At 54.6% G+C, this 26351-nt stretch overlaps 2 protein-coding genes and 1 non-coding gene across 52 annotated transcripts; all 3 read left to right on the top strand.

The window, feature by feature from the left end:
• On the top strand, positions 1-26351 carry MAN1B1 (mannosidase alpha class 1B member 1). The gene is made up of 13 exons (XM_050760508.1): positions 1-283; positions 1130-1238; positions 1923-2059; positions 10178-10332; positions 11797-11906; positions 14968-15153; positions 16287-16435; positions 16776-16964; positions 23241-23431; positions 23854-23974; positions 24428-24625; positions 24708-24839; positions 25558-26351. Exons 1-13 carry the CDS (start codon positions 65-67, stop codon positions 25759-25761), a joined length of 2100 nt encoding a protein of 699 aa, XP_050616465.1. The 5' UTR covers positions 1-64; the 3' UTR covers positions 25762-26351.
• LOC126938165 (small nucleolar RNA SNORD62) lies at positions 8645-8730 on the top strand. Its single transcript, XR_007719991.1, has one exon. It is a non-coding gene; the product is annotated as a small nucleolar RNA SNORD62 (small nucleolar RNA).
• Positions 16940-22555, top strand: LOC126936943 (uncharacterized). Of its 50 annotated transcripts, XR_007719608.1 has the most exons (8): positions 16940-17253; positions 17494-17776; positions 18093-18176; positions 18414-19011; positions 19247-19440; positions 19559-19596; positions 19639-21580; positions 21897-22555. XR_007719608.1 is itself a non-coding variant. In XM_050759969.1 (7 exons), the coding sequence occupies exons 1-7, from the start codon at positions 17041-17043 to the stop codon at positions 19952-19954; spliced, it is 1680 nt and encodes a 559-aa protein (XP_050615926.1). In that variant the 5' UTR covers positions 16940-17040; the 3' UTR covers positions 19955-20054. The 50 variants fall into 50 exon arrangements, 47 of the variants coding, with proteins under 47 accessions (XP_050615926.1, XP_050615921.1, XP_050615935.1 ...); XR_007719607.1 differs by having other exon boundaries at positions 19559-21580; XR_007719609.1 differs by lacking the exons at positions 19247-19440; positions 19559-19596 and having other exon boundaries at positions 18414-18573; positions 18612-19049; positions 19761-21580.

The raw sequence follows: 26351 nt of genomic DNA on the forward strand, positions 1-26351 counted from the left end.
ATAGAGACGTGGCGCATGCGCAGTCGTGTATCCGTGCGATGGACGGGCTCTTGACGGCGGTGCAATGGCTGCCTGCGAGGGCCGCAGGAGCGGAGCTCTCGGTTCCTCTCAGTCGGACTTCCTGACGCCGCCAGTGGGCGGGGCCCCTTGGGCTGTAGCCACCACCGTAGTCATGTACCCACCGCCGCCGCCGCCGCCTCATCGGGACTTCATCTCGGTGACGCTGAGCTTTGGCGAGAGCTATGACAACAGCAAGAGTTGGCGGCGGCGCTCGTGCTGGAGGGTGAGGGCCGCGCCGGGCTGACCGGGTCCCGGGGCCGCTGTGCCCGCCGCCCTCCCAGCCTGCGGCTTCTAGCGGGGCCTGGGCGGGCGGACTCGACTTCCCCGGCGCCGCCCTCTCCACCCCTTCCCTGCAAAAAGGGGCAAATGTGCGTTCCGGGTCGGGGCTGCAGCGGTCTCAGGGGCCCAAATTCTGCGGGGCGGTGGTGGGAGGAGGGCTTGGAGCCCCAGCAGGTTTTCTGGGCTTCGTTCGCTTTTCTGCAAAGTCCTGGCCCAGGCGCCTGCCCCTCTTGGAGCAGAAACCGGAGGTTCCCCGTGGTGTATGCTGCCCTCAGTACAGTGAGAAATGAGCCCCTCTTCGTTGGCTCCTGGCGTGTTAGTGGTGGTCTCAGGACAAAGGGCATTGATAACTTAACCACATCCGGATCCATGCATCGCCTGGGCGGTGCCTGGGTTACATCTGTGGGAATCGCGGGAGTCTTTTTCCACTGCTGATGAAATATGACAGAAATGTTTCAACTTTTTTCTTACGTGTCATCTACACTACTGTATTAATGACATCTGTAGTATTGTCCCAGCAATGTTCCTACTCCCTGCTGAGAGGGAACTTTTCCCCATTCAAAATAAATAGAGCTGGCTGGGCACGGTGGCTCGTGCCGCGTTCCACCCACGACACTCCAGCCTAGGTGTGACAGAATGAGACCCTATCTCAAAAAAAAAAAAAGAAAGAAAGAAAGAGAGCTGAACACTGGATTTTCCTGCATTCCTTATTTTCCTCACAATTTGTGACAGTTGAGACTTTCCGTGTGATATATTCAGTAAGAAATGTCATTCTCTGTACCTCTCTTAGAAATGGAAGCAACTGTCAAGATTGCAGCGGAATATGATTCTCTTCCTCCTTGCCTTTCTGATTTTCTGTGGACTCCTCTTCTACATCAACTTGGCTGACCATTGGAAAGGTATCAGAAATACGTGTACTTAAAAATGATATCAGTGTTGAGGTTTGATTGGGGAGAAGCAGTCTTGCATTCTACCTTAAACAGCTCCAGGAGGCATATATGGCAATGAATTGACAAGAAATCAAGATAAAGGGAAAGGTAGAGCTGTATTTAACCACTTGTCTAGAACACAGATGTCAATTTGATGCTGTCTGACTGCTTTCTAGGCATCTGGTGTAAGTACCGGTACGTCCAGCCTCCCTCATAGAGTAAGTCAGCTGGTGGGCTTGAACACTCAACCTAAATAACCACACTAATTTCATAACACTCATTAGCGTGTATTTGGAAAAGACCAGGCAGAGTTCTGGTGAGGACGTAGAGAATCTCTTGTCAGTCGGTCTAAGATGCTTCTCTGTGGAGCAGAGCTAAAGGACTCCTGCCCACCTGCCACACGCTGAACGTCCCTGAATGGAAAATAGGAAGGCAAAAGGTTTGAGGTTCTGTGTTATGGATAAGGACACAAACTGCCAAGTGTTTTGAAAAAGAATTCGTTCCCTTGGGCTATTGTTGAATTAATTTCAGTCACTATCAGGTCTCATAATGTTGATTTGTAAGGGATAGCACCTGCCAAGCGTTTTTATGAAGCAGTTTAATCTCTTGTAGGCCTTGTGGCATATTTGAAATAAAATAGCTTCTCTTATTCAGCTCTGGCTTTCAGGCTAGAGGAAGAGCAGAAGATGAGGCCAGAAATCACTGGGTTGAAACCAGCAAATCCACCCGTCTTACCAGCTCCTCAGAAGGCAGACACCGACCCTGAGGACTTCCCAGAGATTTCATCGCAGGTACTTTGAGCAAATGGTGTGGAGTTATAACTGGGGTTCAATCCAGAGGCATTTCAAACCATTGAAGATTAAAAATAACTATTTTCCTTTACCATTTGTTACCATGTGTTTACCTCTCTCTCATTCTGGACTGGTCGGATCATACTTGGGGAAAGAGAGGCATAGTCTTTGCTTCATTCTTCTTGAAGACCAGCCGTGGCCAGTTCCCATTTTACTTCTGACTGTGCAGTGTTGAATAAGACAGACCTGTTTCCTCTCGAGAAGCCACAGCTGGTAGGCGAGGCTGGTGAGAAACCAGGCATAGACGGGCAGAGGCAGGTGGCACATGGTGTACATCCTGCGTGGAAAAGAGCAGGGCACTGGTGAAGAACAGTGGCTGGTCCTGAGTGCTCAGGGGAGGCCGTGGCACTGAGGGCAAGATCTGAGGGCTGAGAAGCTGCTGGCACCAGGCAGGGTGGGGAGAGGCAGACTTGAGCCTGAGTGAAACTGCCTGAGGCAAGGAGGACCTTGGCATATGCGGGAAGGTGAAATTCTCAGGGCTGGGAGAGGGAGCAGGGATTGGCTCAGACCAGCCTTGGTCCTGCAGATCCTGGAGGCAGCACTGGAGTGTTCAGCTGATGTGTGTGGGAAGATTTTGGCATGGACTGGATGTCTGAGATGTTTACTGTGAAACTGCTCTGGCTGCTGGGTGGAGACACAGTGGAGGGCAGGAGGCCAGGAGAGCTGCCTGGCTGTGGGAAAAGCTGAGTGGGGGGAGGAGGGCTCTGCAGGAGTGGCCTTGGGAGAAAGAGGGCAGGTCTCCGGGTGGAGGGGCCAGCACAGGCTGCACAGGCTCTGGCTTGGGGACACTGAGGGGCTCCATTTTGGATCTGCCCACTGTGAGATGCCTGGGAGGCACCGTGGAGACCTTGGTGGGCAGGTGGTGCCAGGATCAGAGTCTGCCAGGGGAGACAGGTTTTAGGAGTCCCTAGGTACAGGTGGTTTGTGTCATCTGGAAAGGTGGTAAGAAGGGGCCAGGCCTAGTCTGGGTGTCACCAGGTTGAGAAGATTGGGGTCAGGGAGGAGGGCAGGGGCAGTGGAGACTGGGGATGGGTCAGGAGGCAGCCGGAGAACCAGGAAAATGTCCTGTCAGTGAATGTTTGGAAGAACAGCCAAATCCTCAACGCCCTTGAAAACACCAGGGTGGTGCTGACTCTGGTGTGGCTGCTCGGAAGGCCCTTAGGGTATTAGTTACTGTTGTTGGTACATCTGTGATTGTGTCTGGGAGGTGTGGGAGTGCCTTGGGAGCTTCACCTGTGACCAGAGTCCTCAGCACCAGGTGGAGGTTTCACTTCCCTTCAGGGCCGTGATAGGGACACACAGCGCTTTCTAACAGCGGCCTTGGGAGTGGTAACCTGCCGAGGAACAGCTCCTGGGCTGGGAGATGGAGGCAGGCTGCTGCCCACTGGCCAAGGATCCAGCAAGAGTGGCATTGGCCCCCATGAGCTTGGGTCACCCCCAGACTGCTGTGGGGGCGTTTTGAAGTTTTTTCTTTTTTTGAGGCAGAGTCTGGCTCTGTTGCCCAGGCTGGAGCACGGTGGCACGATCTCGGCTCACTGCAACCTCTGCCTCCCGGGTTCAAGTGATTCTCTTGCCTCAGCCTCCCGAGTAGCTGGGACTACAGGCGTGTGCCACGATGCCTGGTTAATTTTTGTATTTTTAGTAGAGATGGGGTTTCACTGTGTTAGCCAGGATGATTTCAATCTCCTGACCTCATGATCTGCTCACCTCTGCCTCCCAAAGTGCTGGGATTACAGGTGTGAACCACCACTTCCAGCCTTTTTTTTTTTTTTTTTGAGACGGAGTCTCACTCTGTCGCCTAGGCTTGGAGTGCAGTGGTTTGATCTCTGCTCACTGCAATCTCCACCTCTCGGGTTCAAGCGATTCTCCTGCCTCAGCCTCCCAAGTAGCTGGGATTACAGGCACTTGCCACCATGCCCGGCTAAGTTTTGTATTTTTAGTAGAGACGGTGTTTCACTATGTTGGCCAGACTGGTCTCGAACTCCTGACCTCGTGATCTTCCCGCCTCAGCCTCCCAAAGTACTGGGATTACAGACATGAGCCACCGCGCCCGGCCCTTTGATTTCTTTTTTTTTTTTTTTTTTTTTTTTTGAGACGGAGTCTCGCTGTGTCTCCCAGGCTGGAGTGCAGTGGCGTGATCTCGGCTCACTGCAAGCTCCGCCTGCCGGGTTCACGCCATTCTCCCGCCTCAGCCTCCCAAGTAGCTGGGACTACAGGCGCCCGCCACCACGCCCGGCTAGTTTTTTGTATTTTTAGTAGAGACGGGGTTTCACCATGTTAGCCAGGATAGTCTCGATCTCCTGACCTCGTGATCCACCTGCCTCGGCCTCCCAAAGTGCTGGGATTACAGGCTTGAGCCACCGCGCCCGGCCCCTTTGATTTCTTTAACAAGAAAATGTGTCCTTTTAAAATTGCTGTAAGCTCAATAGAGAGGGGATGGACAGTACCAAAGAGCAGAAGGAAGCAAGCCCACATTCTCCTTTCAAAGGCAGCATTCCTGTCGCTGAGCAGCTTCTCCAAGGGTGGTCTAGCAGGGCAGAGGGTGTAGGGTGGGAATTGGCCCCGAGAAGGTGCCGTGCCTGGTGGGAGACTCCTGTTCTCGATTGGCCATGGGGCCACGGCTCCACACTCTTGGGTGTGAGGGCGTCCGCCTTTGACCAAGGTCTTTGTCTACAAATTGAATTTTTCTGACTTGAAAGCCGACAGGTGCTTCCTTTCCTTCTTTGGTCCTTCCTCTCCTTTGCATATGGAGTATCATAACTGCCTGAGAGCAGACTGTGGCATTTTTTCCATTGAAAGATGTGTTTCCACCCCTCACAAGTGACCCATAAGCCAGCACCTAGTGTCCAGGAGCAACTGGGGTGGTGGGTGGTGAATATTCTGTGTCTTTCTCAAGTGTCGACTTGGAGACATCCTGCCTTTCAGGGACCACTTGCACCGCCCCTCCTGTTCACACCCTGGCACTTATCTAGACCTGGTTAGGGATGAGACTGTGTTTAGGCCAGATCCCTTTCTGTTAACATTTTACTTTGATTGATTTCAATTTTTTTTAAGTTTTAAAATTATATTTTAATAGAGATGAGGTCTCACTATGATGCCCAGACTGGTCTCTAACTCCTGAGCTCAAGTGATCCTCCTGCCTCAGTCTCCCAAAGTACTGGGATCATAGGCATGAGACACCACACCTGGCTGATTTCAAATGTTATAGGGACTTAGGAGAGAAAATGGGAACATTGAGAAGGTATAAAGGGGAAAACACAGCCATACATTACCCATTTCCAGTCCAACTCTTGAAACACTTGGTATTTGTCTTTCAATTTATTTGGCCAGGTGTGGTGGCTCTCACGTGTAATCCCAGCACTTTCAGAGGCCAAGGCAGGCAGATTGCTTACGCCCAGCCTGGGCAACAAGGTGAGACTCCCATCTCTACCAAAAAAAAAAAAAAAATTAGCCAGGCATGATGGTGCATGCCTATAGTCCCAGCTACCTGGGAGGCTGAGGTGGGAGGATCGCTTAAGCCAAGGAGGTTGAGGCTACAGTGAGCTATGATCCAGCCTGGATGACAGGGAGACCCTGTCTCAAAAAAAAAAAAAATGATAATTTTATTTGGATAAACACATGTATACATAATTGAGGGTTAGGTTCTGGATTGGCATGTGGATACACACGTGTATACATAATTGAGGGTTAGGGGCTGGATTGGTCCCTATTTTTTTTTTTTTTTTTGAGACGGAGTCTTGCTCTGTCGCCCAGGCTGGAGTGCAGTGGCGCAATCTCGGCTCACTGCAAGCTCCGCCTCCCGGGTTCACGCTATTCTCCTGCCTCAGCCTCCCGAGTAGCTGGGACCACAGGCGCCCGCCACCACGCCCGGCTAATTTTTTGTATTTTTAGCAGAGACGGGGTTTCACTGTGTTAGCCAGGATGGTCTCGATCTCCCGACCTTGTGATCCGCCTGCCTCAGCCTCCCAAAGTGCTGGGATTACAGGCGTGAGCCACCACGCCCGGCCCCTATTTTTTTTTTATGCACATGAGAATGTTCCCTTTCATGCAGATTTTTGTTTTTTTGGTTTTTTTTTTGATTTTTTTTTTTTGATTTTTTTTTTGAGACGGAGTCTCGCTCTGTCGCCCAGGCTGGAGTGCAGTGGCGCGATCTCGGCTCACTGCAAGCTCCGCCTCCTGGGTTTACGCCATTCTCCTGCCTCAGCCTCCTGAGTAGCTGGGACTACAGGCGCCCGCCACCACGCCCGGCTAATTTTTTGTATTTTTAGTAGAGACGGGGTTTCACCGTGGTCTTGATCTCCTGACCTTGTGATCCGCCCGCCGCGGCCTCCCAAAGTGCTGGGATTACAGGCGTGAGCCACCGCGCCCGGCCTTCATGCAGATTTTTATAGCTCTTCTCCATTGCTTGGATAAACCATCATTTCTAAGTCATTTATCTGTTGATTATTTCTTCATTTGTAAACGTCCCCATTACATCCGTAGTACATAAACTATTAAGAGTTAAGGGGGTGAATATTTTGAAGTCCTATGATGTGTATCATGACAAACTATTCCCGAATTTGCTTCCCCTGCTACGGTGCTGAGAGTAGCAGTCAGTGGTACCCTGGCAGCACTGGGCATTCTCGTGTTGGTAATGTTTCCGATGCGATAGTCAAAAACTGGTGCCTGCTTTTCATAGACGTTTGTGTGTCTCGCCTAGAAGCAGGGACACTTACAGGAGAGGAGAGGTGATGAGCGGCCGTGTGTGCTCCCATCCCGGAAGCTGTCCGTGTCCTTTGATGAGTCTTAGGAATTTCATATTTTCCTTTATTATTTGTATGACTGTTGTGAGTTAGAATATTTCATCCTTTACCAAGTATGCTTCTTATGACTTCATCAGGCTTAGAAATTAGGTTTAGAGAACTTTGCTATATAGTAGCAGTAATCAATTAGAAAATATTATTGAAAAGAGATCTCGGCAGGATGCAGTGGCTCACGCCTGTAGTTCCAGCACTTTGGGAGGCCGAGGCAGGCGGATCACTTGAGGTTTGAGGTGAGGAGTTTGAGACCCCAGCTTGGCCAGCATGGTGAAACCCCGTCTCTACTAAAAATACAAAAATTAGCCAGGCGTGGTGGTGTGTGCCTGTAATCCCAGCTACTCAGGAGGCTGAGGCAAGAGAATCACCTGAACCTGGGAGGCTGAAGTTGCAGCAAGCTGAGATCGCGCCACTGCATTCCAGCCTGGGTGATAGTGAGACTCCGTCTCGACAAAAAAAAAAAAAAGAAAAGAGATCTCCATCACAATAAGAAGAAAAGAATGCCACCAAGTTCACAGGAATAATCCTGATATTAAAACACAGAAGGTCAGTATGAATAAAAGTATAACACTCAAGGTATTTGAAAAGATCTAAATAATTAGACATTTTATTCTTGTGCTGTAAAGATTTAAGTGGCCGGGCGCGGTGGCTCACGCCTGTAATCCCAGGACTTTGGGAGGCCGAAGCGGTGGATCACGAGGTCAGGAGATTGAGACCATCCTGGCTAACATGGTGAAACCCCCGCCTCTACTAAAAACACAAAAACAGAATTAGCCAGGCGTGGTGGCAGGCGCCTGTAGTCCCAGCTACTCAGGAGGCTGAAGCAGGAGAATGGCATGAACCCAGGAGGCGGAGGTTGCAGTGAGCCAAGATCGCACCACTGCACTCCAGCCTGGGCGACAGAGCAAGACTCTGTCTGCAAATAAATAAATAAATAAAAGATTTAAGTTCTCCCTGAATTAATCTGTAAATCCATTGACTCCCTATCAAAATTCAAACCTCTATTGAAAATTTGGGAATAAAACTAAAACTCAGATGAACGTCCCTACAAGATCATAAAACTGTGATCATTGAACTCATGGTGTGTTGTTGTTTTTTTTTTTTTTTTTTTTTTTTTTTGAGACGGAGTCTCGCTCTGTCGCCCAGGCTGGGGTGCAGTGGCCGGATCTCGGCTCACTGCAAGCTCCACCTCCCGGTTTACGCCATTCTCCTGCCTCAGCCTCCCGTGTAGCTGGGACTACAGGCGCCTGCCACCTCGCCCGGCTAGTTTTTTGTATTTTTTTTAGTAGAGACAGGGTTTCACTGTGTTAGCCATGATGGTCTCGATCTCCTGACCTCGTGATCCGCCCGTCTCGGCCTCCCAAAGTGCTAGGATTACAGGCTTGAGCCACTGCGCCCGGCCTTTTTTTTTTTTTTTTTTAGACAGAGTCTCACTCTGTTGCCCAGGCTAGAGTGCAGTGGCACAGTCTTGGCTCACTTCAACCTCCATATCTCAGGTTCAAGTGATTCTCCTGCCTCAGCCTCCCAAGTAGCTGGGATTACCGGGATGTGCCACCACGCCTGGCTAACTTTTTGATTTTTTGTAGAGGTGAGGTCTCACTTTGTTACCTAGGCTGGTCTGGAACTCCTGGGCTCAAGTGATCCTCCTGCCCCGGCCTCCCAAAGTGCTAGGATTACAGGTGTGAGCCACCGCACCTGACCCGCGTAATGGTGATTTAAGACTAGATGATCTTAGTGATGTAATTCTAATAGTTTCTTCCGACCTCCCACTGTGGACTCAATAGCAGGGAAATGAAGAGGACAGTGATTGCACGACTTGGTGGGGAAGAGACTAGACAAACACACAGTGGAACTAGTGGCTCACATCTGTCATCCCAGCACTTTGAGAGGCCGAGGCAGGCAGAAAAAAAAAAACAGGCTGGGGCCAGGCATGGTGGCTCACGCCTGTAATCCCTGCACATTGGGAGGCCGAGATGGGTGGATTGTTTGACACCAGGAGTTCAAAACGAGCCTGGCCAACATGGTGAAATCCTGGCTCTACTAACAATACAAAATATTAGCCTGGCATGGTGGTGGGTGCCTGTAATCCCAGCTACTTGGGAGGCTGAGGCAGGAGAGTTGCTTGAACCCAGGAGGTGGAAGTTGCAGTGAGCCAAGATTGCACCATTGCACTCTGGCCTGGGTGACAAAGCAAGACTGACTGGGATTACAGGCATGCGCCACCATGCCTGGCTAATTTTTTGTACTTTGAGTAGAGATGGTGTTTCACCATGTTGGCCAGGTTGGTCTTGAACTCCTGACCTCAGGTGATCCACCTGCCTCAGCCTCCCAAAGTGCTGGGATTACAGGCGTGAGCCACCGTGCCCAGCCATAAGTAGTCACTCTTTCCTTTAAAAAAAAAAAAAAAAAAAAAAAAAAAGTGGAACAATCTAAACATCCATCAGTAAAGAAGTACAAAATTATGGTTTGGGCCGGGTGTGGTGGCTCCAACCTGTCATCCCAGCACTTTGGGAAGCCAAGGCAGGAGGAATTCGTGAGGCCAGGAGTTTGAGACCAGCCTGGGCAACGTAAGGAGACCCTGTCTGTATGATAATAATAATGAAAATCAAGGTTTGGCAATACCACAGAAAACTGAGGCCATTGGAAAGAATGAATTTGCCTCTAGACTCAAGAGGAACTAAGCCTCGGTCTGTGATGCAGTCTGCAGCTTTCCCACGCTCCTGTTCACACGGGGAAGGAAGCAGAGGATGGGGCTCTGTGTCTGCAGGTGTGGAAACAGGGAACGGGGCGGTGGGGGGTGGCCAAAAGACCCTCATCACACAGCAGGGGGGTGCCTGGCAAGGGGAACCCAGCTCCATATGTCATCGGAAGCTTTGTGCTTTGTAGTGAGGATGTGGGCGCCTTACGTTGCGATGACTGTGCGGGAGGCCTGGGGACCCAGAGCTGTTGCTGGAGCTGGTGTTTGCTGCAGCCCTTTCTTATGAAGCCTTTAGGACCTGTGAGAGTTTGGAAATATTCCCACCGCGGGAGGGGCTGAAGTGCTTTGCCTGGGGCCGATGAGCCAGTCGGCAGTGTCCCCAGGCTCCTAAGGAGCTGTCTTCTGAAGCTGCCTGTCGTGTTGAAAAACGAAAGTAATTTAGTCTGAGGTGAGGTGGAAGCTCAGTCAGTGAGGTGTGGGCTGCATCTGAGGGCGTCCCGTAGAGGGAAAGAAGGGCAGCTGGCAGGCGCCCCATGATTTCCTGTGTGACTGATTTCTCTACAGAAATCACAAAGACACGTCCAGCGGGGACCACCTCACCTGCAGATCAGACCCCCCAGCCAAGACCTGAAGGATGGGACCCAGGAGGAGGCCATGAAAAGGGAAGAAGTCCCTGTGGCCCCCCGGCCGGAAGGAGATCCGCAGCGGACGGTCATCAGGTACAGAGCGCAGGGCAGGCTGCACACCGCAGCTCAGGCCGTTATGTTCCAAAAAACAAGGTCGCGAAAACACGTTGTGTCTGAGATCTGTTTTCCTTTGAAACTGACAATGTATGCTCTATAATCTGTCTTCATCAACCTTAGATTACAGAATCGAATTTTTAAAACTGGAGGTCAGAGCTAAATTAGGTCCCCGATAATGTCCTCATGGTATGCAATAATGTCTCAGAACATTTCGTGTGGTGTGAAGGGTGCACGGGTGGGTGGGGATGGGGAGCCAGGCTCAGAGGTGGACACTGGCTGCCTGGGCCACCTCCTTTCCCGAGCCCCATCTGGTCGAGCAGAGAGCAGAGGGAGAGGGAGTTGCCCAGTGCCCAGGCTCCCAGGGTGCTGTCCTCTGCCTGGTTGGTCAGGTCCAGGTTGTGGATCCCGGTGAAGCTTCATTCGGTGCTGGGGCATCTCAGCCTCGTTTCTGGCTCCATGTTATGCTCTTAGAAACAGAGTTGATGTAATTGAGGCGGAAGGCAGGGCTCCCCGCAGGCATCCTCTCTCCCCCACAAAGTGTGGGCCAGACCTGAGCTCTGCTTTGTGGACAGAGCCAGGGCCAGTGAGGGCTGCTGTGCAGGAGTGGCCTGAGACAAGCGCTGTCAGCCATGAGAGATGGGCTCTGAAGAAACGGGCCCAGAGGCCCTGAACTCAGGTGCATGGTGAGAGGCGTGGATGTGTGCATGTGAGCGGTCCTCACTGCCAAGCGGAGAATTTGAGGGTCACTGCACTCTAGTTAGCGTTGGCCTGAACGCAAGGAGGCTTTACTTCCAGAGCAAAAGAGCATTTGACCTCAGCCTGTCAGAAGTGCCACATTTGTACTCCCAGCATGTAAGCCATCCGTGGATGTAAGAGGCCTTTCGCTGAGCCTGGGACAGATTCACCACAGGGCCCCAAGAGAACGCTCAGGCCCAGCCACAGCTAGGAGGTTGTGCGGCAAGCCCTCTACACAGCCTCGTAACTGTTCCTGATGGCCATCGGACGGAACTCTGGATGGGGAGTGTGAGTGGCCATGCCTCTCGTGTGTAGGGACAGCCCCCGTCTGTGTGGCCATCCTGGCATCCTGGGGCCACCTCACAGTCATTAGTGCACCTGTCTGGATGGCAGATTCTCTGGATCTCCACTGTAGAGGCCCCCTGCCTCCGGCCTCTGCAGAGGTATTTCTCATGATTCTCCAAGCTCTGGTCTCTGACCTCAGGCCAGCCTTGACCTTGGGGCAGTGCTGTGGTCTTGACTCTCAGGCACGGGAGCTCAGGACTGAACTGTGTGTTTCCTGCCACTCAGCAGCCTGCACCGCAGGAAGATGGGGCCGTGACGGGTGCAGGGCCCTGCCTTGGCTGTGGGTATGGAGCGTGGGGATGGGAAACACGGAGCCACACGTGTTTGACGGCAGCTGACGCCCTTCCTTCTCCCCCGAAGCTGGAGGGGAGCGGTGATCGAGCCTGAGCGGGGCACCGAGCTCCCTTCAAGAAAAGCAGCAGTGCCCACCAAGCCTCCCCTGCCACCGGCCAGGACACAGGGCACCCCAGGTGAGGCCACGCCTGCACCCCTTCCTCCCCAGGCGCTCGGGGGCTGGTGGCTGATGGGTGCAGGCTTCGTCCCAGCCGTGGTGGGTGGCCCCCCCAGCCCTGGTGTGCACCTTGCCCTTCGGCATCCCCCTGCTGTCTGAGTCCTCACTGGCTCTGCAACCTTGGTGACACCATGTGGCTCTTGGCCTGCTGTCCCTGAGCATGTGGCTGCAGAAGAAGGTGTGTGTGGGAGATTTGTGTCTGGGCCAGGCTGCCCCACGGGATCCCTGGAGACTGCTGCCCATGCTGCATCCCCAGTCTCGGCCTGGCCAGTCCCAGGCCGCTCTGCGGGCCGCTTCATTCTGAGCACCATTTGTTGGGGGCCTCCCAGGTGCCGGTCTTCAGCCAAGCTCAGTGCACTCCGGCCTCTCTCAGCCTCATGACTGTCAGGTCCAGCCCCACAGGCTCGGTGGCTTTTTCTCCCCGTGTGCGGAGACGAGGGATTGTAGGAATACAGACACAAGACAGAGATAAAAGAAAAATGGCCGGGCGCGGTGGCTCACGCCTGTAATCCCAGCACTTTGGGAGGCCGAGACAGGCGGATCACAAGGTCAGGAGATCGCGACCATCCTGGCTAACACGGTGAAACCCCGTCTCTACTAAAAAAAAAATACAACAAAAACTAGCCGGGCGTGGTGGCGGGCGCCTGTAGTCCCAGCTACTCGGGAGGCTGAGGCAGGAGAATGGCGTAAACCCGGGAGGCGGAGCTTGCAGTGAGCTGAGATCCGGCCACTGCACCCCAGCCTGGGCGACAGAGCGAGACTCAGTCTCAAAAAAAAAAAAAAAAAAAAAAAAAAGAGATAAAAGACAGCTGGGCCCGGGGGACCACTACCACCAAGACGCAGAGACCGGTGGTGGCCCCGAATGCCAGGCTGCGCTGATATTTATTGGATACAAGGCAGAAGGGGCAGGGCAAGGCGTGTGAGTCATCTCCGATGATTGACAAGGTCACGAGAGTCATGTGTCCACTGGACAGGGGGCCCTTCCCTGTTTGGCAGCCGAGGCGGAGAGACAGAGAGAGAGGACACAGCCTACGCCATTATTTCTTCGTATCAGAGGTTTTTAGTACTTTCACTAATTTGCTGCTGCTATCTAGAAGGCAGAGCCAGGTGTACAGGATGGAACATGAAGGCAGACCAGGAGCATGACCACTGAAGCACAGCATCTCAGGGAGACAGTTAGGCCTCCGGATAACTGCAGGCGGGCCTGACTGTCAAGCCCTCCATAAGAGGTGGAGGAGTAGAGTCTTCTCTGAACTTCCCCAGGAAACGGGGAGTCCCTTTCCCGGTCCGCTAAGTAGTGGGTACTTTTCCTTGGCACTGACGCTACCGCTAGACCACGGTCCACTTGGTAGTGGGCGTCTTCCCAGATGCTGGCATTACCGCTAGACCAAGGAGCCCTCTGGTGGCCCTGCCCAGGCATAAAGAAGGCTCACACTCCTGTCTTCTGGTCACTTCTCACTATGTCCCCTCGGCTCCTATGTCTGTATGACCTGGCTTTTCCTAGGTTATAGTTGTGGAGCGAGGATTATTATAATATTGGAGTAAAGAGTAATTGCTAGAAACTAATGATTAATGATATTCATATATAATCATATCTATGATCTATATCTAGTAGAACCGTTCTTACTTTATATATTTTGTTAGACCAGAACAGCTCGTGCCCTCGGTCTCTCGCCTTGGCACCTGGGTGGCTTGCTGCCCGCACATGACTCCCTCAGACACAGTAAACCGGTCACCCTCCCGTTCTCCAAACGGAAAACCAGGGCTGAGGCCGCCACCACCAAAGTCGTTTGCTTGTCTGTGGGACTCAGGGCAGATTGCTGAGTCTGGAACCCTGCTCTCATCATGCCCCCAGGTGTCTCCGAGGTGGGGAGGGAGCCCAGAGCCGGGACTCCTAGCCCCAGGTCTGTGAGGGGTGTGTAGCAATCTCTGCGGCATTAATGAGTGCAGAGGCAGAGCCAAGCCATGAGTGCGAGGAGGTCTCAGAACCTTTCCTGAGAGGATGTGTGGTATGATGCCGTTACACACGTGTCAATCCACACATTAGTCAATGTTGGCTGGGCGCGGTGGCTCACGCTTGTAATCCCAGCACTTTGAGAGGCTGAGGTAGGAGGATCACTTGAGTCCAGGAGTTCAAGACCAACCTGGACAACATAGTGAGGCCCCATCTCTACCAAAAAAAAGTATATATATATATTTGAGACAGAGTCTTGCTCTGTCACCTCACTGCAACCTCCACCTCCCAGGTTCAAGTGATTCCTCTGCCTCAGCCTCCCAAGTAGCTGGGATTACAGGCACGCGCCACCACGCCCAGCTAATTTTTGTATTTTTAGTAGAGACGGGGTTTCGCCATATTGGCCAGACTGGTCTCAAACTCCTGACCTCAGGTGATCCGCCCACCTCGGCCTCCCAGAGTACTGGGATTACAGGCGTGAGCCACCGCGCCCGACCAAAAAAATACCATTAAAAAAAAGAGTGACCAAGGCGACTGTAATGTGTCTGCAGTGTGAGTCCTGTGGAGCACCTGAAGCCCATACAGGAAAATGAGTGTGTGTGAGTCGAGGGTGTTTGTGTCAAGGTCTGCACCCATCAGCGTTTCACATTCTGAGTTGGCACCATGCTCACCCGCTGCTCCACAGGCTCCACTCTGCTGTCCCGGCGCCCTTAGGGCAGCCAGTCTTGTCCCTTTGGCCAGAGGCCACCGAGGCCCAAGGAGGGCATGCCTGCCCAGGCACCAGGCGGAGGTGCGCAGGCCTCAGGCTGGTGGTCGGGTGCCAGGTGCCATCCTGTGCAGCCTCCGGAGGCCTCAGGCCCTTGGCAGACTGTGTTCTCCCTGGGGGCTGCTGCAGCCTCTGTGGCCCCGCCCTTTGCCGTGCCCACCACCGCTCTTCCCGTCATCCCAAACTCACCGTCATCTTTACCCGATGGGGGTCACAGCAGCGCTCTGCCTGAGGGTGTCCACCTGTGCCGACGCCGGGACCACGCCCGCCATGGCCTGTGCTCGCTCTCTCTCCTACTAGCGCATCCAAACTATCGCCAGAAGGGCGTGATCGACGTCTTCCTGCACGCGTGGAAAGGATACCGCAAGTTCGCGTGGGGCCACGACGAGCTGAAGCCTGTGTCCAGGTCCTTCAGCGAGTGGTTCGGCCTCGGCCTCACGCTCATCGACGCGCTGGACACCATGTGGATCTTGGGTCTGAAGAAAGGTACCTGGTGCTTTCTGGGGAGGGGCTGAGCCCTCCGTGTGGGCCTCGTGTGCTGAGGCAGAGTGGGGGTTGCACGTGGAGTGAACGCTGTGGTTTGCGTCTGACCATGGGTTTTCCCTTCCCCTGGGTGCGGCAGTGGACGTGCTGACTATGGTCAGTTCCTGTTGTTCTCCAGCCACCCAGGGCACTCACGGGGCAGCTGTCCCCGGACCTCTGCGGGAGTTGAGCGTGGCCTCTTTGGGGGACGTCCAAGGGGCATTTCCAGGCTGTGCTGCTCTTGGAGCTGAGGGTGGTGGGGATGAGTGACTGTGGGCCCCGCTGGGTCCAGATCTCAGCAGCGTCCTTCGTAGACCAGCACATCCATTTTGAATGGGAGTATATGTCTTCAGTTATTTAAGCGATATGTTAAACATTTACCTAATTTTTTGAATAGGTTGAAGACCACCAGTAAATTACTTGTGTGATTTTTTTGTATCATGGCCTTTGATTGTCACCCATTTGTGGTCACAGTGACTACACTGCTGACTGTTTTATTCGCAAATGTTGGAGACTTCAAGATTTACCCCCTCGAGACAGGTGATGTTGAAGCCCTGCAGTAGGGGAACGATAATGCCCCAGAACGTGGGCTTGTTTTTTATGTTTTTGTTTTTGCTTTTATTTTTGAGATGGAGTTTCACACTGTTACCTGGGCTGGAGTGCAATGACGCACTCTCGGCTCATTGCAACGTTCGCCTCCTGGTTTCAAATGTGAGTTTTTTGGAGACAGAGTCTTGTGACGTGGCCCAGGCTGGAGTGCAGTGGCACGATCTCACATCACCGCAGTCTTCGCCTCCTAGGTTCAAGCGATTCTCATGCCTCACCCTCCCCAGTAGTTGGAACCACAGGCACACACCACCACACTCAGCTAATTTTTGTATTTTTAGTAGAGATGGGGTTTTGCCATGTTGCCCAGGCTGGTCTCGAACTCCTGGGCTCAAGCTATCCACTTGCCTGAGCCTCCCAAAGTGCTGGGATTACAGGCGTGAGCCACCATGCCCAGCCAAACGCATTTTGAAGATTGAAGATGGATAGATCATAGGAAAACGTTGGACCCATCCATTTGTCTCTGCATCCTTTACTGTTTTATGTTACAGAATTTGAGGAAGCCAGGAAGTGGGTGTCGAAGAAGTTACACTTTGAAAAGGACGTGGACGTCAACCTGTTTGAGAGCACGATCCGCATCCTGGGGGGGCTGCTGAGTGCCTACCACCTGTCTGGGGACAGTCTCTTCCTGAGGAAAGCTGTAAGTGTCTCGGGGTGTCCTGCAAGGAGACAGTGGACTCGCGTGCAAGGAGTTTCCCCTTTAGCGGACTTGTGGGGATGTGACTGTTTTCCTATTTCCTCTTCAAACGCACTGGAGTCTGTTTCTGAGCCCATATTCGTGAGCTGATGCAGCCACTTTGATCACCACTGACCTTGTAGAGACATTCACTCAGTGCAGTGATGCCCGTTCCCTTTGCTGCTGTGTTGGCCCCAGAGAGCTTCAGCGTCTCCACTAGGGCCAAGGGGGCGAGAGTCATGACGTGTAGACGAAGCCTCTGGGTGACCTGAAACGTTGGTTCTCTGCTCTGCTCGTATACCAGGAGGATTTTGGAAATCGGCTAATGCCTGCCTTCAGAACACCATCCAAGATTCCTTACTCAGATGTGAACATCGGCACTGGAGTCGCGCACCCGCCACGGTGGACCTCCGACAGCACGGTGGCCGAGGTGACCAGCATTCAGCTGGAGTTCCGGGAGCTCTCCCGCCTCACAGGGGCTAAGAAGTTTCAGGTAAGGGGGCGGGCTTTCCGGCTGGACGTGGCTCCCCTGGAGCCACCTTTTGCTCATCACAGCAGGTGCTGTGTATATGTGTGTGTGTGTGTGTGTGTGTGTGTGTTTTCAGGTTTTTTATTGTGATAAAACAGAGGAAACGCACCACCTTAACCATTTCCAGGCATACTGGTCAGTGGCGTTACACACATTCACGCTCTTGCAGGCGTGCAGGTCGGTGGCGTTACATTCACGCTGTTGCAGGCATACAGGTCGGTGGCGTTACATTCACGCTGTTGCAGGCGTGCAGGTCGGTGGTGTTACATTCACGCTGTTGCAGGCATACAGGTCGGTGTGGCGTTACACACATTCACGCTGTTGCAGGCATACAGGTCGGTGTGGCGTTACACACATTCACACTGTTGCAGGCATACAGGTCGGTGGCGTTACATTCATGCTGTTGCAGGCATACAGGTCGGTGGCGTTATATTCACACTGTTGCAGGCATACAGGTCGGTGGTGTTACATTCACGCTGTTGCCGGCATACAGGTCGGTGGCGTTACACACATTCACACTGTTGCAGGCATACAGGTCGGTGGCGTTACACACATTCACACTGTTGCAGGCATACAGGTAGGTGGTGTTACATTCACGCTCTTGCAGGCGTGCAGGTCGGTGGCGTTACATTCACACTGTTGCAGGCATACAGGTCGGTGGCGTTACACACATTCACACTGTTGCAGGCGTGCAGGTCGGTGGTGTTACAACTCATGCTGTTGCAGGCGTGCAGGTTGGTGGCATTACACACATTCACGCTGTTGCAGGCGTGCAGGTTGGTGGCGTTACATTCACACTGTTGCAGGCATACAGGTTGGTGGCGTTACACACATTCACGCTGTTGCAGGCATACAGGTCGGTGGTGTTACATTCACGCTCTTGCAGGCGTGCAGGTCGATGGCGTTACATTCACACTGTTGCAGGCATACAGGTCGGTGGCGTTACACACATTCACGCTGTTGCAGGTGTGCAGGTCGGTGGTGTTACATTCACACTGTTGCAGGCGTGCAGGTCGGTGGCGTTACATTCACGCTCTTGCAGGTGTGCAGGTCGGTGGCGTTACACACATTCACGCTGTTGCCGGCATACAGGTCGGTGGCGTTACACACATTCACACTGTTGCAGGCATACAGGTCGGTGGCGTTACACACATTCACACTGTTGCAGGCATACAGGTAGGTGGTGTTACATTCACGCTCTTGCAGGCGTGCAGGTCGGTGGCGTTACATTCACACTGTTGCAGGCATACAGGTCGGTGGCGTTACACACATTCACACTGTTGCAGGCGTGCAGGTCAGTGGTGTTACAACTCATGCTGTTGCAGGCGTGCAGGTTGGTGGCATTACACACATTCACGCTGTTGCAGGCGTGCAGGTTGGTGGCGTTACATTCACACTGTTGCAGGCATACAGGTTGGTGGCGTTACACACATTCACGCTGTTGCAGGCATACAGGTCGGTGGTGTTACATTCACGCTCTTGCAGGCGTGCAGGTCGATGGCGTTACATTCACACTGTTGCAGGCATACAGGTCGGTGGCGTTACACACATTCACGCTGTTGCAGGTGTGCAGGTCGGTGGTGTTACATTCACACTGTTGCAGGCGTGCAGGTCGGTGGCGTTACATTCACGCTCTTGCAGGCGTGCAGGTCGGTGGCGTTACACACATTCACGCTGTTGCCGGCATACAGGTCGGTGGCGTTACACACATTCACGCTGTTGCAGGCATACAGGTCAGTGGTGTTACATTCACGCTCTTGCAGGCGTGCAGGTCAGTGGTGTTACATTCACACTGTTGCAGGCATACAGGTCGGTGGCGTTACACACATTCACACTGTTGCAGGTGTGCAGGTCGGTGGTGTTATATTCACGCTGTTGCAGGTGTGCAGGTTGGTGGCGTTACACACATTCACGCTCTTGCAGGCGTGCAGGTTGGTGGCGTTACATTCACGCTGTTGCCGGCATACAGGTCAGTGGCGTTACACACATTCACGCTGTTGCAGGCATACAGGTTGGTGGTGTTACATTCACGCTGTTGCAGGCGTGCAGGTCGGTGGTGTTACATTCACACTGTTGCAGGCATACAGGCGGTGGCGTTACATTCACGCTGTTGCAGGCGTGCAGGTCGGTGGTGTTACATTCATGCTGTTGCAGGCGTGCAGGTTGGTGGCGTTACACACATTCACGCTGTTGCAGGCATACAGGTCAGTGGCGTTACACACATTCACCCTGTTGCAGGCATACAGGTCAGTGGTGTTACATTCACGCTCTTGCAGGCGTGCAGGTCAGTGGTGTTACATTCACACTGTTGCAGGCATACAGGTCGGTGGCGTTACACACATTCACGCTGTTGCAGGCGTGCAGGTCGGTGGTGTTACATTCACGCTGTTGCAGGCATACAGGTCGGTGGCGTTACATTCACGCTGTTGCAGGCGTGCAGGTCGGTGGTGTTACATTCACGCTGTTGCAGGCATACAGGTCGGTGGCGTTACATTCACGCTGTTGCAGGCATACAGGTTGGTGGCGTTACACACATTCACGCTGTTGCAGGCGTGCAGGTCGGTGGCGTTACATTCACGCTGTTGCAGGCGTGCAGGTTGGTGGCATTACACACATTCACGCTGTTGCCGGCATACAGGTCGGTGGCGTTACACACATTCACGCTGTTGCCGGCATACAGGTCGGTGGCGTTACACACATTCACGCTGTTGCAGGCATACAGGTCGGTGGTGTTACATTCACGCTCTTGCAGGCGTGCAGGTCAGTGTCGTTACATTCACCCTGTTGCCGGCATACAGGTCAGTGGCATTACACACATTCACACTGTTGCAGGCATACAAGTCTGTGGCGTTACACACATTCACACTGTTGCAGGCATACAGGTTGGTGGCGTTACACACATTCATGCTGTTCTGCAGCCATCACCTTCATCTCCAGAACCCTTTTCATCTTAAAACTGAAGCTCCTCTTCCCCATCACACAGTGACCCCTCATGTCCTTCCCCAGTCCCTGGAAAACACTGTTCAGCTTTTTATCCCTGAACCTCACTGTGTGGAGTTCCTCGTGTGAGTAGAATCACACACGATTTGTCCTTTTTTTTTTTCCTTTTTCTGAGATGGAGTTTCATTCTATCACCCAGGCTGGAGTGCAATGGCGCAATCTCAGCTCACTGCAACCTCTGCCTCCCAGGTTCAAACGATTCTCCTGTCTCAGCCTCCCAAGTAGCTGGGATTATAGGTGTGTGCCCTCACGCCCAGCTAATTTTTTGTGTTTTTAGTAGAGACAGGATTTCACCATGTTGGCCAGGCTGGTCTCGAACTCCTGACCTCATGATCCACCCGCCTCAGCCTCCCACAGTGCTGGGATGACAGGCGTGAGCCACTGCACCCGGCTGATTTGTCCCTTTATTTGGGCTCCTTTCACTCAGCGTCTTTAAGCTTCATACGCGAAGATGCTTCAGAAATTCCGTTTTAAGGCTGAATATCTGCTGCGTGGCCATGCCACTTTTGTTGACTCCTCCCTCCGCCAGGGCTGTGCCATTTTGGCTGTTGGAAGCGCGGGTGCACACACCTGCCTGTGGCTCTGCTTTGGTTCTTTTGAGTAGTAGAAATGGAATTGCTGGATCACGTGGTAATTCATTGTTTAATTATTGAGACCCCACCTCAATAATTTTTTCACAGTGGCGAAACCATGTCACATTCCCACCAGCAGTGCCCAGGGCTCAGCCTCCACGCCCTCGCCAGCACTCGCTGCTTTCTGTTTTGTGGGCAGTGGCCATCCCCGTGGCCCTCACATAGTGGTTTTGATGTGCATTTTTCCCAAGTGACGAACGGGGCTGGGGATTAATTCATGTACTTATTGGCCGTTTGTGCATCTTCTTGGAGAAATGCCTGTTCAAGTCGTTTGCCTTTTTTTTTTTTTTTTTTTTTTTTTTTGAGACGGAGCCTTGCTATATCACCCAGTCTGGAGTGCCGTGGCACGATCTCGGTTCACTGCAACCTCCACCTCCCAGGCTCGAGTGAGTCTCTCGCCTTAGCCTCCGAGTAACTGGGACTACACCCGCCACCACACCTGGCTGTTGTTTTTAGTAGAGATGGGGTTTCGCCATGTTGGCCAGGATGGTCTGGAACTGACCTCTGACCTCAGGTGATCCACCCATTGGCCTCCCAAAGTGCTGAGATTACAGCCGTGAGCCACTGCGCCCGGCCTCTTTTTTTTTTTTAAACTCAACGTAATTCATAGGTTCACTGCCTGGTGTGTTTTTTTGTTTTGAGACAGAGTCTATCTCTGTTGCCTGGGCTGGAGTGCAGTGGCGTGATCTCGGCTTACTGCAGCCCTTTCCTCCTGGGTTCAAGTGATTCTCCTGCCTCAGCCTCCCAAGTAGCTGGGATTATAGGCGCATGCCACCACGTCCAGCTGATTTTTGTATTTTTAGTAGGGATGGGGTTTCACTATATTGGCCAGTTTGGTCTCGAACTCCTGACCTCAGGTGATCCACCCACCTCACCCTCCCAAAGTGCTGGAATTACAGGCGTGAGCCACCGCACCTGGCCCACTGCCTGTTTTTTTTTGTTTGTTTTGTTTTTGTTTTTTTTTTGTTTTTTGAGACGGGGTCTCGCTCTGTCGCCCAGGCTGGAGTGCAGTGGCGCGATCTCGGCTCATTGCAAGCTCCGCCTCCTGGGTTTACGCCATTCTCCTGCCTCAGCCTCCTGAGTAGCTGGGACTACAGGCGCCCGCCACCGCGCCCGGCTAATTTTTTGTATTTTTAGTAGAGACGGGGTTTCACCGTGGTCTCGATCTCCTGACCTTGTGATCCGCCCGCCTCGGCCTCCCAAAGTGCTGGGATTACAGGCGTGAGCCACCGCGCCCGGCCTGCCTGTTTTTTTAATTAGGTAGTTTGTCTTGTTGAATTGTAGGAGTTCTTCGTTCTGTATAGTCACTCCATATCAGAAGTGGGATTTGCAAATATTTTCTTTCATCTGTCGGTTTTGTTTTTACTTTGATTTTTGTTTTCTGTTTTTGGGAGACAAGGTCTCACTCAGTTGCCCAGGCTGGAGTGCAGTAGCCTCCCGAGTAGCTGGGACTACAGGAGCTCGCAGCTACACCAGGCTAGTTAAAATTTTGTTTAGAAAACCCCTGTCTCTCTTTTGTAGAGACAGCATTTTGCCATGTGGTCCAGGCTGGTCTCAAACTCCTGGGTTCACACAGTCTTATCACTCTGGCCTCCCAAAGTGGTGGGATTACAGGTGTGAGCCACTGTCCCCGGTCTCTTTTTACTTTGTTAATAGTGTAGTTTGATAGATAACAGATGATAATTTTCATGAAGCACAGCTGGTCTGTTTATTGTTGCTCATGCATTTGGCCGTACGTTCGAATCCCTGTTCTTATTCATGAGCTGAGCACATCCCTCTTTAGAGCAACTGTGACCACTTGTGGGGAGAAGCGCGGCCCACACCATCCACGTGAGGCTCCCATGCAGACGTTTAGAAGGCGTTTCCACTGCAGCCCAGAAAATGGCCCCAGGCGCCCACGGGCACCCCCACGCCACCAGGCGCCCACGGGCACCCCCACGTCACCAGGGCCTGTGGTTGCTGTAGGTACACAGGGATAAGCAGCCAGGCCGTGAAGGCGCTTGGCATGGGTTTGGGTGTCTGCGTTGGGTAGAGACCTGGAGAGCCCTTGCTGGGCGTGCCCTGACCTCCCAGTACCCTGTGCCCCACTGTGGGCCGGGACGCCTGGTGCTGCCGGCTGGGCGTGAGCCCTGAGGAGCTGAGGGTGGCTGTGACTTGGAGGACGAGTGGGAGCTCACCAGGAGGGCGTGGAGCCGGGTGTTTCATATCAGGAGCAACACTGGGCTCAGAAGGCCGTCCCTCCAGAGCCGTGGCTGATGGCCAGGTCTGGCAGGCTCTAGGTCTGGCAGGCTCTTGTGAGGACAGTGCCTGTGGTTGTCAGATGCTGTCCCTTCGAGTAAGGGATGAGAGCCATCCTGAAGACGGGTCAGCTCTGTGGTGACCGCCCGTCGGGAGCAGTGACATTCAGGTGCGTTGCACTGGTGGCTGTGTGGCTGTGTGGTGTGGCCACCAGGAGCCATGTGGGCAAGGACAGCTGTGGGCTGGGCACAGAGCTCTCTCTGACTCCTGCGGGAGTCAGTTGGTGCTGGGGCGAGGGGAGGCATAGCTCACAGAGCCCCTCTACAGCTCACCCCAGGCAGTAAACCCACTGTCCCCCTTTCTGCCGCAGGAGGCCGTGGAGAAGGTGACGCAGCACATCCACGGCCTGTCTGGGAAGAAGGATGGGCTAGTGCCCATGTTCATCAACACCCACAGCGGCCTCTTCACCCACCTGGGCGTGTTCACGCTGGGCGCCAGGGCCGACAGCTACTATGAGTACCTGCTGAAGCAGTGGATCCAGGGCGGGAAGCAGGAGACACAGTGAGGCCTGGCCCACTGCCCCCAGCTCCCGCGGCCCCCCCCCAGCTCCCGCCGGCCCCCCCCCCCCCGCTCCCGCCGGCACACACCCCCCCCCCCCGCTCCCGCCGGCACCCCCCCCCGCTCCTGCCGGCACCCCCCCAGCTCCCGCTGCCCCCCCCCGCCCCACTGTGGGTCAGAAAACTGCAGCCAGGCCTGGCCCAGGCCTTTCTGTGGGGAGCGTATTCATTCACTTCTCACCGTGGCCTCGGCGGGGGTGAGGGGGGCATCGTCACTGAGGGCCATGGGGTGTGCAGGGTGGCACCTTCTGTCCAGCAAGGGCCAGGCCTGCTGTGCTTGTGTGGGCCCAGCATGTGCCTGTCCCTGGCGCCACCCAGGACCCGTGCACCATCCCGGTAGAGTGAGGTGACTGCTGGTGTCCACAGGTTGCTGGAAGACTACGTGGAAGCCATTGAGGGGGTCCGGACACACCTGCTGCGGCACTCTGAGCCCAGTAAGCTCACCTTCGTGGGGGAACTTGCCCACGGCCGCTTCAGTGCCAAGATGGTGAGTGTGTCCGTGGGGCCTTCCGGCCGCCGCCCCTTTTACCTTGGCTTCCAAGGTGCCTGAGTCGTGATGTCAAAAAGAACAACGAAATCCTGGCCATGGCGCCCACGTGGAGGCCCTAGGTAGACCATGGCTGCCTGGCCGGGCCTGTCTTGGCAACAGGGCAGCGAGGCCTTGTGTGGCACCCGGGGTGGGCAGGGCTTCCCCAGAGCAGCTCCCTCCCCCAGCCCTCCCCGTGCCCGGTGTGCAGCAGGTCCTTGGGTGGTGTGTGGGGGCCAGGTTGGAGGGCCTGGCCCAGGCGGCTCCACTGTTCATGTCAAGTGCCCTCGCATGGCCTCCCCTCCCAGGGTACCGGGGCCGAGGCAGCGCTGGGCCCCCACGTTGGCTGCCTGTGCAGCTGCAGGCTGAGGGCCAGGCCTGGGATCTGGGGCTGAGGAGACCCTCTGATTCCAGGACCACCTGGTGTGCTTCCTGCCAGGGACGCTGGCTCTGGGTGTCTACCACGGCCTGCCCGCCAGCCACATGGAGCTGGCCCGGGAGCTCATGGAGACTTGTTATCAGATGAACCGGCAGATGGAGACGGGGCTGAGTCCCGAGATCGTGCACTTCAACCTTTATCCCCAGCCGGGCCGTCGGGACGTGGAGGTCAAGGTGGGCCTGGGCCTGGGTCGGGGTCCGTCAGGAGGAGGTGCTAGCAGGGCTGGCCTCGCCCTGAGCTCTGCTCTGCCCACAGCCGGCAGACAGGCACAACCTGCTGCGGCCAGAGACCGTGGAGAGCCTGTTCTACCTGTACCGCGTCACAGGGGACCGCAAGTACCAGGACTGGGGCTGGGAGATTCTGCAGAGCTTCAGCCGGTTCACGCGGGTGAGTGTCTGTCCTCGCCCCCTGTGGTCATGGCCACCGGGCCAGACACAGCTGGGCTGTGGGGCTCGGGCTGGCCCCGCCCTTGGTGGTTGCTGTCACCGGGGTCCAGGAGGGGTGGGCTTGCTGCAGCCTCAGGGTGGCCACACTGCAGCCTGGGGGCCCCGGCATCGCCATTCCCACTGAGCTTCATGGTGTGCGGGACCCGGGTACTCAGAGGGGCCGGGCACCCCTCAGTCATCTCTCAGGACCTATCTGGGGAGGATCCCTGCTGTGGGCCCAGCATCCCCCCAATTTAGGAGGCACCCATGACTGGAGCGCCATCCCCACTGTGGGCCAGGCCCCGTTTCAGGTCATGCCCTCCACGTTGGAGCCAGATGAGGCCTGAGTCACCTCCTGGCTCTGCTGTCACCTTGGTCTGAGGCCCCTGCTGCCTCAGCTCCCACCGTCTGCCCTGTGTCCTGTGAGGCGGCTGTGAGGCCCTGGGCGCAGGTTCTGGGGGAGGCGGTGTCTGTCGTGGTTGCTTGAGGGTTGTTGGAGTCTCCAGGTGGGCTCTGGTGGAACCACGGCTCGCCCGGGGGTGGCCGCCGTCGAGGCAACCTCCACCCCGAGCCTGCGCTGAGGGCCGCGTTCACCATGAGGTGGAGGGTGCTTCGGTGATGAGGCTGAGGGGGGTGCAGGGTGCCCCCCGTCTGGTGACGAGGCCCTGGCTATTGCGCAGGTCCCCTCGGGCGGCTATTCTTCCATCAACAACGTCCAGGATCCTCAGAAGCCCGAGCCCAGGGACAAGATGGAGAGCTTCTTCCTGGGGGAGACTCTCAAGTATCTGTTCTTGCTCTTCTCTGACGACCCAAACCTGCTCAGCCTGGATGCCTACGTGTTCAACACCGAAGCCCACCCTCTGCCCATCTGGACCCCTGCCTAGGGGGGGCGGCTGCTGGCGTGGGGACTTCGGGTGGGCGGAGGCGCCTGGCTGGGTCTGTGGCATTTTCCAAAGGCCCACGTGGTGCCGGCAGCCACTGAGTGGCCCGGGCTCTGAGCTGGCTCTGGGCTCCCCTCGTCTCTCTTTCATCAGGACACTGTGAGGCTGAGTGAGAGCCGCAGTCTTTGTGTGGGGCGGGGTGGGCCGGGCCCCTGGAGCCTCTGCCTGCCTCCTCCAGAAAACACGAATCATGACTCACAATTACTGAAGCCTGAGCAGGTCTCTGTGGGCCGACCACAGTGGGCTTCGAGGTGGTCCCTGGTACTGTGGTGACCGAGTGGACAGCCCAGGGTGCAGCTCTGCCCAGGCTCGTGAAGCCTCAGATGTCCCCAACCCAAGGGTCTGCAGGGGCTGCTGTGACCCCACAGGCCCGAGGCTCCAGGGCTGGCTCTGGTGTTTACAAGCTGGACTCAGGGATCCTCCCTGGCCGCCCCACAGCGGGCTTGGAGGGCTGGACGGCAAGTCCATCTGGCTCACAGGCCCCTCCAGTGGAATGGGTCTTTTCGGTGGAGATAAAAGTTGATTTGCTCTAA

This window comes from Macaca thibetana, chromosome 15 (genome assembly GCF_024542745.1).
Source record: "Macaca thibetana thibetana isolate TM-01 chromosome 15, ASM2454274v1, whole genome shotgun sequence".
Taxonomy (NCBI): Eukaryota; Metazoa; Chordata; class Mammalia; order Primates; family Cercopithecidae; genus Macaca; species Macaca thibetana.

Bases quoted from the DNA above. Each gene is read 5' to 3' on its own strand.
- MAN1B1 (XM_050760508.1), top strand. From the start codon at position 65: ATGGCTGCCTGCGAGGGCCGCAGGAGCGGAGCTCTCGGTTCCTCTCAG. The intron at 10,333-11,796 runs GTACAGAGCGCA...TCTCCCCCGAAG, and splicing joins CCGCAGCGGACGGTCATCAG to CTGGAGGGGAGCGGTGATCG. The intron at 24,626-24,707 runs GTGGGCCTGGGC...CTCTGCCCACAG, and splicing joins GTCGGGACGTGGAGGTCAAG to CCGGCAGACAGGCACAACCT.
- LOC126936943 (XM_050759962.1), top strand. From the start codon at position 17,041: ATGTGTGTGTGTGTGTGTGTGTGTGTGTGTTTTCAGGTTTTTTATTGT. The intron at 17,777-17,814 runs GTTGGTGGCGTT...GCAGGCATACAG, and splicing joins ACGCTGTTGCAGGCGTGCAG to GTTGGTGGCGTTACACACAT. The intron at 18,574-18,611 runs GTCGGTGGTGTT...GCAGGCGTGCAG, and splicing joins ACGCTGTTGCAGGTGTGCAG to GTCGGTGGCGTTACATTCAC.